Source organism: Lithobates pipiens, unplaced genomic scaffold (genome assembly GCF_037356315.1).
Source record: "Lithobates pipiens isolate NorthernLeopardFrog02 unplaced genomic scaffold, aLitPip1_a1.2 Scaffold_8, whole genome shotgun sequence".
NCBI lineage: Eukaryota > Metazoa > Chordata > Amphibia > Anura > Ranidae > Lithobates > Lithobates pipiens.
This window is the reverse complement of record NW_027507903.1, coordinates 599,653,683-599,668,692: the sequence shown is the minus strand read 5'-3', so window position 1 is coordinate 599,668,692 and position 15,010 is coordinate 599,653,683. Positions and strand designations below refer to the sequence as shown.

Below are 15,010 nucleotides of genomic sequence, written 5' to 3'. Positions count from 1 at the left end.
AAAGTGGTACAATAACTGGTTTCACATATTTATTTATAAAAATTTTGGAAAAAGTGTGGAATGCATTTGTATTCAGCCTCCCTGGAGTCAATACTTTGTAGAACCACTGCAATTACAGCTGCAAGTCTTTTTGGGGACATCTAGTGAGTGACATTTTTGCCCATCCTTTTTGCAAAATAGCTCAAGCTCTGTAAGATTGGATGGATAGTGTCTATGAACAACAATGTTCAAGTTTTGCCACAGATCTTCAATTGTATTTAGGTCTGGACTTTGACTGGGCCATTCTAAAACATGAATGTGCTTTGATCTAAACCATTCCATTGTAGCTTTGGCTGTGTGTTTAGGGTTGTTGTCCTGCTGTAAGGTGAACCTCTGCCACATTCTCAAGTCTTTTGTAGAATCTAACAGGTTTTCTTCTAAGATTGTCCTGTATTTGGCTCCATCCATCTTCTCATCAGCTCTGACCAGATTCCCTGTCCTTGCTGAAGAAAGCACCCCCACAACATGATGCTGCCACCATCATGTTTCACAGTGGGGATGGCGTGTTCAGGGTGATGTGCAGTGTTAGTTTTCTGCCACACATAGTATTTTGCTTTTAGGCTGAAAAGTTACATTTTGGTCTCATCTGACCAGAGCACCTTCTTCCTCATGTTTGCTGTGTGTCCCACATGGCTTCTTGCAAACTGCAAACTGTACTTCTTATGGCTTTCCTTCAACAATGGCTTTCTTGCCACTCTTTCATAAAGGCCAGATTTGTGGAGTGCATGACTAATAGTTGTTCTGTAGACATATTCTCCCACCTGAACTGTGGATCTCTGCAGCTCCTCCAGAGTTACCTTGGGCCTCTTGGCTGAGTCTCTGAATAATGCTCTTCTTGCCCGACCTGTCAGTTTAGGTGGACAGCCATGTCTTGGTAGGTTTGCAGTTGTGCCATACTCTTTCCATTTTTGGATGATAGATTGAACAGTACTCCGTGAGATGTTCAAAGCTTGGGATATTTTTTTATAATAACCTAACCCTGCTTTAAACTTCTCCACACCTTTATCCCCGACCTGTCTGGTGTGTTCCTTGGCCTTTATGATGCTATTTGTTCACTAAGGTTCTCTAACAAACCTCTGAGGGCTTCCCAGAACAGTTGTATTTATACTGAGATTAAATTACACACAGGTGGACACTATTTACCAATTAGGTGACATTTGAAGGCATTTGGTTCCACTCAATTTTAGTTAGGGGTATCAGAGTAAAGGGGGCTGCATACAAATGCACGCCACATTTTTCACATATTTATTTGTAAAAAATTTGCTAAATCATTTATCATTTTCCTTCCACTTCACAATTATGTGCCACTTTGTGTTGATCTATCACATAAAGTTTATGTTTTTGGTTATAACATGACAAAATATGGAAAACTTCAAGGGTTATGAATAATTTTCAAGGCACTGTAAATTTATAAAAGAAAAATAACCAAAATAAAAGTAAAATAATAATTCAACATCCTTTCCCTGTGTTATTTGTTAGTGTGTTTTTATGTATTTATTTATTTATTTTTAGTTAATAGAGGATTTTAGATAATAGGAAAAAAGGGAGACCAACTAGCAAATTGGAAAAAAAATTAAAGTTACATAGTGCTATGAAGCAAAATTGGAGGGGATTTCTGGAAAACACAAATTTTACTTTAAAATTAAATTTGGCAAAATCCAGCTATCATTCCTAATAGTGGTATATTACAAAGCATGTGTTCTCTGTATGAAATATAAGATGCTTAAAATTCTCACTTACCCACAATGGGTACGTCCTGTTTGGTAATATTTGGGGGGTTCGAAAAACAGAATGTGACATCTAGAAAAGAAGGTAAATTAGTTAATTGAATACAATTAATTTAATTAGTGATACCTCATCTCATATTTTATTCCTTCAGCTGCATTCATCCCATTCTAGCACTTATGCCGCGTACACACGATTGGAAATCCGGCCGAAATTAGACCGATGAGAGCTTTTGGTCGGAAAACACATCCGTGTGTATGCTCCATCGGACTTTTGCTGGCAGAATTCCGGCCAGCAAAAGATTGAGAGCAGGTTCTCAATTTTTTAGTCAGAAAAAGTTCAGATCGGAAAATTCCAGTCCTCTGTAGCAATTCCAACACGCAAAATTCCTACGCATGCTTGGAAACAATTCAACGCATGCTCAGAAGCATTGAACTTTATTTTTTCTCATTGTAGTGTTGTACGTCACTGTGTTCTTGTCGGTCGAAAGTTCAGCAAACTTTTGTGTGACCGTGTGTATGCAAGCCAAGCTTGAGCGGAATTCCGTCAGAAAAACCACCCAAGATTTTTCTGACAGAAAATCCGCTTGTGTGTACGTGGCATAAGCCCTGGTTCACACTGAGCTGCGGGAATGAAACCGTGCAAGTTCAGCTGAACTCACACAATTTCACTCCCGTATGTCAGTCCCGATTTCGGCTGCGATTTCACAGACAACTGTGGGGGAAATCTCAAACAGTAGTACAGAAACAACTTTTTGAAATCGGTTTGGCGCGGCAAATACAGCGTCACACTGATTAGGATGGTGTCATTGCCGCCAATTTGACATGCGATTTGAACCAGTACCCGCACCAATATGAACCAGGCCTTTTACTGGCTATAAGCAACATTTTATATGACATTTAAAAAGCAGCTCCAGCCAATCAAACATCAGTTCAATCCAGAAAAAACCCTGCAATTCAGGTAAATCCAGAATGTGCGCTCTGTTTCAGCAACAGGCCAAATACAGACACCCCTGTGTAATATCTGAGTCGCTCTAGTTGGAACTTGCGCAGGGATGAGGACTCTCTCCGAGCCCCCTATAAAACAGTGCTGTGCCCATTAGAAAATACAAGCACTGTGAAATGGGCAAAAGACAAAGTAAAATGAATGAAAGGTAAGTATATCCTTTTGGAGAATTGGGAGGGAGTCATTAAAGGGACCCTCTTTGATCTCTAAGCAAAAGGCCAACTCTACAAGAGAATAGGTAGTATTCTAAACTCTTTGGCAACTTGTGTCTCCTACCTCTTGTTCAGCACTGCAGCCTCCATAAGTCCCTTTATGTATTTGAATGGGAAGAAGCGCCAAACAACCATGATGGCGGCCCAAGTATGTATTTTATTAATCCAAGAACTGCAAAATTATAACCACAAGAAGGCAGTGCATTGGGGCCAAGTATCTCTGTTCATCAGGACTACAAAAAGACACAATCAGTCGCAAATGTCTACTGAGGTTCATAGTAATAATCGCCTGCCGCCATCCCACAGTACGTTTACTGCAAACAGGTGGCAGCTACAGGTAAGGTGTTGTGCACATACACAATATCGCACCCCTTGGCACAGCATGATCCCGTGATCACTCTGTCCGGTGGACACAGCTGATCATTGTGATCACACACACAGGTTGGACTGGATGGACTTGTGTTATTTTTCAACTTCACCAACTATGTAACTATGTAAAAAATGTATTATGAAAACAAATCATCTATATGTAACAAATGTAACAACACAAAATTCTAAACAAAACGAAACACATTTTTTTGTTCTGCATATGTCTAGTTTGAGCTATGCACCAATCGCTTGATGATATATGAAACTGCACCTTTTCCATTTTTTGCATCTTTTGTAGATATAACTGAACTTTGAGAGACATGTTCATAGTGTCTATTGATAACAAAGACGGTTACAGATGAATCTCAGTAGTAGGGTTATTTCTAAATGAAATTATGGTACATATTTACCAATATTGCATGAGTTTCCTTTCTCTATTCCAATGGTGAGCCCTACTTTTACAGTGTATAACCCATTAAGACATATGATATGCTGAAGTACTGTGGGATCTTTTCTACACATAAGCCACTATGAACAGAAGGAGTCACTGTGTGATATGTATTAATCCACAAGGTATTGGCACATTATTATTAATATATAGGATCTATATAGTGCCAACAGTTTATGCAGTGCTTTACAACTTGAGGGTAAACAGTACAAATATAATACACTTTAATACAGTAGGAATCAGAGGACCCTGCTCCTTAGAGCTTACAATCTAAGAGGGAAGGTCAAGCGATACAAGAGTTAATAAGTGTGGGGGATGTGCTGATTGAGAAAATAAATGTACAGTTGTAAGGTGGGGGCCAGATAGGCTTCTCTGAAGAGATGAATTTTCAGGGATCGTCTGAAAGTGGACAAAGTAGGAGAAAGTCAGACAGATTGGGGTAGAGTATTCCAGAGGATGGGAGAGGCTCTGGAGAAGACCTCTTTGGGGACCCTGATGTAAGGGGCTTTGTGGACCCTTATGTATGGGGGCTCTCTGGGGACCCTTATGTGATCGGTGCTCTCTGGGGACCCTGATGTAAGGGGGCTCTCTGGGGACCCTTATGTATGGGGGGTTCTCTGGGGACCATGATGTAAGGGGGCTCTCTGGGGACCCTGATGTAAGGGGGAGGCTTTGTGGAGACCCTGATGTAAGGGGGGCTCTCTGGGAACCCAGATGTAAGGGGAGGCTCTCAGGGGACCCCAATGTAAGAGGGAGGCTCTCTGGGGACCCTGATGTAAGGGGGGCTCTCTGGGAACCCAAATGTAAGGGGGAGGCTCTTGGGGGACTCCGTTATAAGGAGGGGGCTTTGGGGACCCTGATGTAATGATAATGTATAATGTTTTATTATATATATATATATATATATATATATATATATACAGTGGTGTGAAAAAGTGTTTGCCCCCTTCCTCATTTCCTGTTCCTTTGCATGTTTGTCACACTTAAGTGTTTCGGAACATCAAACCAATTTAAACAATAGTCAAGGACAACACAAGTAAACACAAAATGCAATTTGTAAATGAAGGTGTTTATTATTAAAGGTGAAAAAAATCCAAACCATCATGGCCCTGTGTGAAAAAGTGATTGCCCCCTAAACCTGATAACTGGTTGGGCCACCATTAGCAGCAACAACTGCAACCAAGCTTTTGCGATAACGTGCAATGAGGCTTTTACAGTGTCCTGGAGGAATTTTGGCCCACTCATCTTTGCAGAATTGTCCTAATTCAGTTACATTAGAGGGTTTTCGAGCATGAACGGCCTTTTTAAGGTCATACCACAACATCTCAATAGGATTCAGGTCAGGACTTTGGCTAGGCCACTCCAAAGTCTTCATTTTGTTTTTCTTCAGCCATTCGGTGGTGGACTTGCTGGTGTGTTTAGGATCATTGTCCTGCTGCAGAACCCAAGTTCGTTTCAGCTTGAGTACACGAACAGATGGTCGGACATTCTCCTTCAGGATCTCTTGGTAGACAGCAGAATTCATAGTTCCTTTTATCACGGCAAGTCTTCCAGGTCCTGAAGCAGCAAAACAGCCCCAGACCATCACACTACCACCACCATATTTTACTGTTGGTATAATGTTCTTTTTATGAAATGCAGTGTTCCTTCTACGCCAGATATACTTGGACACACACCTTCCAAAGAGTTCCACTTTTGTCTCATCGGTCCACAGAATGTTGTCCCAAAAGTCTTGGGGATCATCAAGATGTGTTGTGGAGAAATTGAGACGAGCTTTGATGTTCTTTTTGCTCAGCAGTGGTTTTCTCCTTGGAACTCTGCCATGCAGGCCATTTTTGCCCAGTCTTTTCCTGATGGTGGAGGCATGAACGCTGACCTTAACTGAGGCAAGTGAGGCCTGCAGTTCCTTGGACGTTGTTGTGGGGTCTTTTGTGACCTCTTGGATGAGTCGTCGCTGCGCTCTTGGGGTAATTTTGGGCGGCCGGCCACTCCTGGGAAGGTTCACCACTGTTCCATGTCTTCGCCATTTGTGGATAATGGCTCTCACTGTGGTTCGCTGGATTCCCAAAGCTTTGGAAATGGCTTTATAACCCTTTCCAGACTGATAGATCTCAATTACTTTCTTTCTCAATTGTTCCTGAATTTCTTTGGGTCTCGGCATGATGTGTAGCTTTTAAGGATCTTCTGGTGGACCTTACTGTGTCAAGCAGCTCCTATTTAAGTGATGCCTTGATTGTGAACAGGTGTGGCAATAATCAGGCCTGGGTGTGGCTAGAGAAATTGAACTCAGGTGTGGACAGGCACAGTTATAGTATGTTTTAACAAGGGGGGCAATCACTTTTTCACACAGGGCCATGATGGTTTGGATTTTTTTTCACCTTTAATAATAAACACCTTCATTTACAAATTGCATTTTGTGTTTACTTGTGTTGTCCTTGACTATTGTTTAAATTGGTTTGATGTTCCGAAACACTTAAGTGTGACAAACATGCAAAGGAACAGGAAATGAGGAAGGGGGCAAACACTTTTTCACACCACTGTATATATATATATGTAACACACACACACATACACATATATTATATTCATGTGTATGCCTGCCCAAGTGTATAACTTTCTTTAATTTGCTGCTGGGGGCTCTAGCCCCAGATCTTTTGTAGACCTTGCAACGCTCCTGGCTCCCGCTGCTCTCAAATTCTCCTGTGAGATCATGAAGAGAAGGAGAGCAGGGCTGCAGCTGTGCACAGAGCTGGATCAATCGAGAGAGGAGGCATTATGGCAAAAAAAATAAAATAAAAATGCTTGTGTTTAGAACCTCTTTAAAGCTGTACAAGGAGCCAATTAGTTGAGCTCCAGCTGCATATGCTAATAAAGATCATTCTGACAAGAAGAGAAATCGGAGTACCTAAAAGATAAACTTATCAGCTGTTGCTTCTATTGCCACTGTTTAGTTGTTGGGGAAGGGAGGTCATTTACATGGGGAGTGGTAAAAGCAGGTGGTTAAGCTACAGTTTTACCACCCTTAGCTGCCCCTCTAAAGAAGGGCTTGCAACTGCTGCTGCTCAGGGCTATACACATGAAGGGGCTTTGCTTCACGCATGTCACACCACATCACCGTACGCGACCCATTTAGGTGTATGGGATGCACCTTAACTGTTCCGCAACACATGGAGAAGAGGCAACATATAAACAGGTGGTGAGTAGACCAGACAAATCTGATATTGATTTATAATATCTGAAAATGGCTGAAGAACTGTCAGCATGAGCTATGACAGATGAGCTGGAAAATATTGTGATCAGGCATTCCCAGAATTGCCAGATTCCTAATATCATAATTTACCATCAAAGAACAAAATAAATCCAAAATAAATTCTCCTTCTCCTGATGATCACAGCGATGTCACATACAGTATCTCACAAAAGTGAGTACACCCCTGTAAATATTTTATTCTATCTTTTCATGTGACAACACTGAATAAATGACACTTTGCTACAATGTAAAGTAGTGAGTGTACAGCTTGTATAACAGTGTAAATTTGCTGTTCCCTCAAAATAACTCAACACACAGCCATTAATGTCTAAACCGCTGGCAACGAAAGTGAGTACACCCCTAAGTGAAAATGTCCAAATTGGGGCCAAAGTGTCAATATTTTGTGTGGTCACCATTATTTTCTAGCACTGCCTTAACCCCCTTCGGTATGGAGTTCACCAGAGCTTCACTGGTTGCCACTGGAGTCCTCTTCCACTCCTCCATGACGTCATCACGGAGCTGGTGGATGTTAGAGATCTTGCTCACCTCCAACTTCCGTTTGAGGATGCCTCATAGATGATGAATAGGGTTTAGGTCTGGAGACATACTTGACCTGTCAATCACCTTTACCCTCAGCTTCTTTAGGAAGGCAGTGGTCGTGTTGGAGGTGTGTTTGGGGCCATTATCATGTTGGAATACTGCCCTGCGGCCCAGTCTCTGAAGGGAGGGGATCATGCTCTGCTTCAGTATGACATGACACTCCCACCACCATGCTTGACTGTAGGCAAGACAAACTTGTCTTTGTACTCCTCAGCTGGTTGCCGCCACACGCGCTTCACACCATCAGAACCAAATAAGTTTATCTTGATCTCATCAGACCACAGGACATGGTTCCAGTAATCCATGTCCTTAGTCTGCTTGTCTTCAGCAAACTGTTTGCAGGCTTTCTTGTGCATCATCTTTAGAAGAGGCTTCCTTCTGGGACAACAGCCATGCAGACCAAGTTGATACAGTGTGCGGTGTATGGTCTGAGCACTGACAGGCTGACCACCCACCCCTTGAACATCTGCATCAATGCTGGTAGCACTCATATGTCTATTTCCCAAAGACAACCTCTGGATATGACGCTGAGCACATGCACTGAACATTTTTGGCTGACTATGGCGGTGCCTGTTCTGAGTGGAAGTTGTCCTGTTAAACCCTCAAACTGGCCACCATGCTGCAGCTCAGTTTGTGGGTCTTGGCAATCTTTTTATAGTCTAGCCCATGTTTATGTAGAGTAACAATTCTTTTTTTTCAGATCCTCAGAGAGATCTCTGCCATGAGGTGCCATGTTGAACTTCCAGTGACCAGTATGAGAGAGTGAGAGCGATAACACCAAATTTAACACACCCACTCCCCATTCACACCTGAGACCTTGTAACACTAATGAGTCACATGACACTGGGGAGAGAAAACGGCTAATTGAGTCCAATTTGGACATTTTCACTTAGGGGTGTACTCACTTTTGTTGCCAGTGATTTAGACATTAATGGCTGTGTGTTGAGTTATTTTGAGGGGACAGCAAATTTATACTGTTATACAAGCTGTACAGTTACTACTTTACAAAGTGTGAATTCTTCAGTGTTACTGGGTGTACTAATTTTTGTGAGATACTGTATATATATATATGTTTCTTTTCTCTGTGACTGTCACTAACATTGACATGACAAAAATGATTACTTACCACTGGTGTCTTCTCCAGTGCAGTTGGCATTTATTTGATCATTCAGTTCCCTTCTTATTTTTTCATAAATGTTCTCATATGCCTTAGTCAAATTATCATTGAGGATAAAGTCCAGTTCTATGATCACCACATGGTCCACAATAACACTTCCAGACCTAAAAAAAAAATCCATCCAAAGGGCTTTATTTTACAATATACTGCAAAGAGATATATAGTTTAATATAAGTCAATCAACCATGTATGGAAATGTTACCGCTAATGCCACTGGTTCTACCCCTCTCTTACTCTATCCGAAATAAAAATAAAAGTTTTGCCTTTAGTTCTACTTTAAGGCTTGACATGTTTGGTATCTATTTACTTGACGAAGCCCCATATTTTAGATTTTATCAAAAATTGTGTATAGTATTATTTGTGTACACTAAGATTCATATCAGTGTATTTTTCCTGCAAATATTCATTTGATCAACAGATGTGCAAATATTGAGCAACATCAAAAATTGCAACTATTTCCATTTTATTCTGCAGGGTCTCTGTTTTCAGGAAATCTATGCTTTTTGGGGTTTAAATTAATTTCTAGCGAAAAATGTGTTAACCACTTGCCGACCGCTGTTGGCATATATACGTGGGCAGAGCTAGGCAAAGTAACGTACCTGTACATTACTTTGAATTTCCCGCTGTGCACACGTGCACGAGCTCCGTGACTGTGGGACTCGCGGACCCGATCGCCACTGGGATACCCACGATCGTGTCACTAAAGAATGGGGAGATGCTGAAGTAAACAGCATCTCCCCATTCTGCCTAGTGACAGAACACTGATCGTCTGCTCCATGTCATCGGGAGCAGTGATCAGTGTCTTGTCACACACAGCCACGCCCCCAGACAGTTAGAAAGACTCCCCAGGACACACTTAACCCCTCCCCGCCCCCTAGTGGTTAACCCCTTGACTGCCAGTGACATTTTTACAGTAATCAATGCAATTTTATAGCATTGATCGCTGTATTAATGCCAATGGTCCCAAAAATGTGTCAGAATTGTCCGATGTGTCCGCCATAATGTCACAGTCACGATAAAAATCGCTGATCACCGCCATTACTAGTAAAAAAAAAAAATTATTAATAAAAATGTCATAAATCTATCCCCTATTTTGTAGACGCTATAACTTTTGCGCAAACCCATCAATAAATGCTTATTGCGATTTATTTATTTTTTTACCAAAAATATGTAGAAGAAAATGTATCGGCCTAAACTGAGGAAAATATATATTTTTATATATTTTTGGGGGATATTTATTATAGCAAAAAGTTAAATATAATGCATTTTTTTTAAATTGTCGCTCTTTTTTTGTTTATAGCGCAAAAAATAAAAACCACAGAGGTGATCAAATACCACCAAAAGAAAGCTCTATGTGTGCGGGGAAAAAAGATGCCAATTTTGTTTGGGAGCCATGTCGCATGACCGCGCAATTGTCAGTTAAAACGACGCAGTGCCGAATCGCAAAAAGTGCCCTGGTCAGGAAGGGGGTAAATCCTTCTGGGGCTGAAGTGGTTAATAAATAAAAATATTACCCCATTATGTAAGAGGTTTAGCCTGCAAAAGCAGTGGAGGGGGATTACAAAGTGAAGCATTGTGATTGCACCAAGAATTAAATCTCATGAATAATTTAAGGTGGTTTTAAATGTTGAAGGTTTTTTTTATTTTTTTTAGCTAAATGCATTCTCTGCATAAGGTAAAAAAAATAAACTTCCGTGTTCTCCTCTCCCCTCCAGCCACCCTTTATACTTCCCTGTGCCCAACCTAGATCCAGAGATATACATGAGATTAGTGACTCTCTCTGCTCTCTCCCTCCTCATAGGCTCAGAGACAGCAGAGCGGCTATTGGCTCCCGCAGCTGTCAATCACAGCCAGTGGGGAGGGAGCGGAGAATAGTGCCGAGCCACACTCTATGTGTCTATGTACACACAGAGCCGGTGTTCTGGCAGATAGTGTCCTGCCATCATATAGTGTCCGCCCCGTACTGCGCATGCACAGTACGGAGCAGACGAAGCTTCGGAAAATCTCCAAAGATGAACAGCGCCTGCGCCGTGAGTGGAGGTGGTAGCCCCACCATTCAAGCGGACATAGGGTTGGGAAAATTAGAGGGCCCCCCATGGGATCGCTTCGCTCGCCACGCTTCGGGCTCAGCCTCGCTGCGCTCAGCTCTTTTATATTCGAACTCTATGTCCACTTGGATGGTGGGGATAGAACCTGGACTCACGGCGCAGGCGCTGTTCATCTTCGGGTATTTTCAGAATCTGTGTGTGCTGTGTACTGCGCATGCACAGTACACGGAGGACACTATCCGATGGGGGACAGTATAGGACACCGGCTCCGAAGCAAGCACGCACAAGTGGATTGCTATGGTGGGCACTTAGTAGAAAGGGGGGAGCGGGAGTGGTGGCTGGGGACCTGAGAGAGGAGGATCAGGGCCACTGCACAGAGCAGGTAGGTATAACATGCTTGCAATTTAAAAAATATATAAATAAATATTTCCTCCTCATTTGTCCCTCATTTTGGTCTGATCTATAAAGTTGTATATAAAATGCCCTTGTTACCTTTCAAAAACTGTTTCCCAGTGCTAAACCTTTCATCCGGTTTCTAAATTGTTGCATTTGTATATTTGAGTAGCCAATATAAAGTAGTAGTAGTAGTATAAAAAAAAGCACTTGTGGGCTTGTGTACTTTCTTTTTTAAGCAATTCTTCATTAAGAGGGGTGTGACAAGGGGCGTGGCCGATGTCTACATACTTTTGCTAATAGGTGTCCCTCATTCCCATCTCAAAAAAGTTGGGAGGTATGCTTTAAGTGATTGAAGCCATGCTGCAACCGCAAGCAAAACACATGGTTGCGGCACAGTGGTTCAGAAAGTCCCGGGAACGAGAAGGAGAGAAACGAGTGGTAGTGTAGGGACAGCATGACAGGGTGAGAAGGGCACAGGAAAGGGTTAAAGAAAGTAACTGGTGAGAAGGGGGGTGGTTAGAAGAAGGGGTTGGGTAGCCTTTAAAGGAAGCAAACAGGAAGAGGACCCGTAAAAGCCTTTACAGGTGAAAGCAGACGGCAAGGGGGTGACTTAACACATTCTAACAGCCTTTCAAATACCATCTGAAAAGTAAGCCACTGTGGATCGCTCTTCAGAGGGTTAACACCAGTGTAAATGAGCCCTAAGTCTCATAGGAAAATGGTGTTGCAGTTGGTGGATCTCAGTCATGAAATGAGGAAAGGTTTGGCCACAGTAGGTGAAGCTAAATCAGAGAGGGGCACAGAAAAGAGTTTTTTTTTTTTAACTAATTGTGGACATTCGCATTTGACATTGCAGGACATTTAGCGGCTGAAATAAACATAAGCAGAAAGAAAAAAAAAAAAAATGAGCCTTACCGTACGTCTATAATTTCAACATCCTTGTAATCTGGGACATCTATATAGGTCTGTCTCATCTGTGAAGAGAGAAGGACTTTTATAAAGGATGCTTTTTTAATAAAAAATATATATCACATATCCCTCCCTATGTATGTGTATGAATGTATGTGGCATCTCACCGCAGTTTTAAAATCTTCCTCAAATTTGTCTTTATCTTTTGCATAGTCTTCATATGATTGTTCAGGAAATCGCAGTGTTACATTTACATATGTGTTCACTTTTGTATCTGTAAAGCAAAGGGTGACTGTTAGTATTATTGAAGTATTAGATATACATTGCCTTGAAAAAGTATTCATACCCCTTGACATTTTCCACATTTTGTCATGTTACAACCAAAACAGCCAAAACGAAAGTGTATTTTATTGGGATTTTATGTGATAGATCAACACAAAGTGGCACATAATTGTGAAATGGAAGGAAGTAGATAATCGGTTTTCAACATTTTTTTTACAAATAAATATGTGAAAAGCGTGGCGTACATTTGTATTCAGCCTCCTTTACTCTGATATCCCTAATTAAAATCTAGTGGTTCCAATTGCCTGCAGAAGTCACCTACCCTGTTTCCCCGAAAATAAGACCTAGCGTTATTGTCGGTGATGAATGCAATATAAGCCCTACCCCCCCAAATAAGCCCTAGTTAAAGTCCTTATAGGTCTTATTTTCAGGGTAGGGCTTATTTTTGAGGAAACAGGGTAGGGCTTATTTGGGGGGTAGGGCTTATATTGCAACCATCACCGACAATCATGCTAGGTCACACCGGGCAGGTCAGGGATAAAGTTGTGGAGAAGTTTAAAGCAGGGTTAGGTTATAAAAAAAATCTCAAGGTTTGAACATCTCACAGAGCACTGTTCAATCCATCATCCGAAAATGGAAAGAGTATGGCACAACTGCAAACCTAACAAGACATGGCCGTCCACCTAAACATAGCCCATGGAGATCCACACCTCATTTCTTTAGCACTGATCACTGTATTGGTGCCACTGGTCCCCAAAAAGTGTCACTTAGGGTCAGATTTGTCCGCCACAATGTTGCAGTCCCACTAAAAATCATTGCTCGCCACCATTACCAGTAAAAACAATAAAAAAATAATAATACAAGTCCATAAATCTATCCCATAGTTTGTAGATAATTTTTGCGTAAACCAATCAATATACACTTATTGGGATTTTGTTTACCAAAAATATGTAGAAGAATACATATTGGCCTAAGCTTTTTTTTTTTTTTTTACTTTTTTTTTGGATATGTATTATAGCAGAATGTAAAAATTATTGTCTTTTTTTTTAAAAAAAAAATTGGCGGTCTTTTTGTTTATAGTGCAAAAAATAAAAACCGCAGAGGTGATCAAATATCACCAAAATAAAGCTCGTGGGGAAAAAAGAACATTGATTTTATTAGGGTACAGTGTTGCATGCCTGCGCAATTGTCAGTTAAAATAACGCAGTGCTGTATTGTAAAAAATGGCCTGGTCTTTAAGGGGGTAAAACCTTCCAGGGCTGAAGTTAAAAAACATGCTTAACCACTTCAGCCCTGGAAGGATTTACCCCCTTCCTGACCAGAGCACTGTTTGTGATTTGGCACTGTGTTGCTTAAACTGGCAATTGCACGGTTGTGCAACGTTGCACCCAAACAAAATTAACGTCCTTTTTTTCTCACAAATAGAGCTTTCTTCCATTGGTATTTGATCACCTCTGCGGTTTTTATTTTTTGCATTAAAAACAAAAAAAGCGACAATTTTGAAATAACACATTTTTTTTTACTTTTTCCTATAATAAATAACCCCCAAAAAATATATAAAAAAAAAAACGAGTTTTTTTCCTAAGTTTATACTGATACAGTATGTATTCTACATATTTTTGATAAAAAACCGCAATAAGCATATATCGATTGGTTTGCGCAAAAGTTATAGCATCTACAAAATAGGGGATAGTTTTATGGCATTTGTATTATTCATTTTTTTTATTAGTAATGGCGGCGATCTGCAATTTGTATTGTGACTGCGACATTATGACGGACACATCGGACACTTTTGACACTATTTTGGGACTATTGTCAGTTATACACTGATCAGTGCTATAAAACTGCACTGATTAGTGTGTAAATGACACTGGTAGGAAAGAGGTTCAACACTAGGAGGCGATGAAGGAGTTAAGTGTGTCTCAGGGAGTGATTCAAACTATGGGGGGATGGGCTACTACTCACAAGACAGCAATCACTGCTCCCGATGACAGTATCACTAGGCAGAACGGGGAAATGCCTTGTTTACAAAAGCATCTCCCCATTCTTCTGTTCTGTGACACAATCGAGGGCACTCGGCAGACATCGAGTACACGGGACCGGCGGTCACAGTAATGGAGCGTGCGGGGCCCGGCCACAATGCCGCATCCTAAAGGGGACGTACTTGTCCACCCGTGCCATTCTGCCGATGTATATCGGCGTGTGGCAGTCAGGAAGGGGTTAATGAAAACACTGGGGTATAAATAGTGACTCTAAAGGCACAGATCTCATTATGCATTATATAGGAATTCCCCAGTGTATTTAACTGCACCAGTTGCACATTAGCATGTGCCAAAATTTAGGAGTGTTTTTGAGAATATAATCCTTTGTAAAGGCCCATACACACGATCAGACTTTTTGACAACAAACATGCAAATTAGCTGTTTTGGAGCAACATCCGATTGTGTGTACGCTCCATCGGACAAACCTTTTTGGGTTTCATCGGACTTTTGTTGGCTGTGCGAACGGACAAACTTTCTGGCAACAAAAGTCCGATGGAGCAAAGTCTGAT

General features: G+C 41.3%; 1 protein-coding gene across 1 annotated transcript in view; it reads right to left on the bottom strand.

The window, feature by feature from the left end:
* The window catches only part of LOC143962297 (uncharacterized), an 89,551-nt gene that overhangs the window by 51,420 nt on the left and 23,121 nt on the right, over window positions 1-15,010 (bottom strand). The window contains exons 14-17 of the mRNA XM_077471599.1: window positions 12,345-12,451; window positions 12,184-12,242; window positions 8,774-8,928; window positions 1,780-1,839 (exon numbers count right to left, since the gene is read on the bottom strand). Coding sequence (XP_077327725.1) covers window positions 1,780-1,839; window positions 8,774-8,928; window positions 12,184-12,242; window positions 12,345-12,451 — 381 coding nt within the window. The remainder of the gene's footprint in view (window positions 1-1,779; window positions 1,840-8,773; window positions 8,929-12,183; window positions 12,243-12,344; window positions 12,452-15,010) is intronic.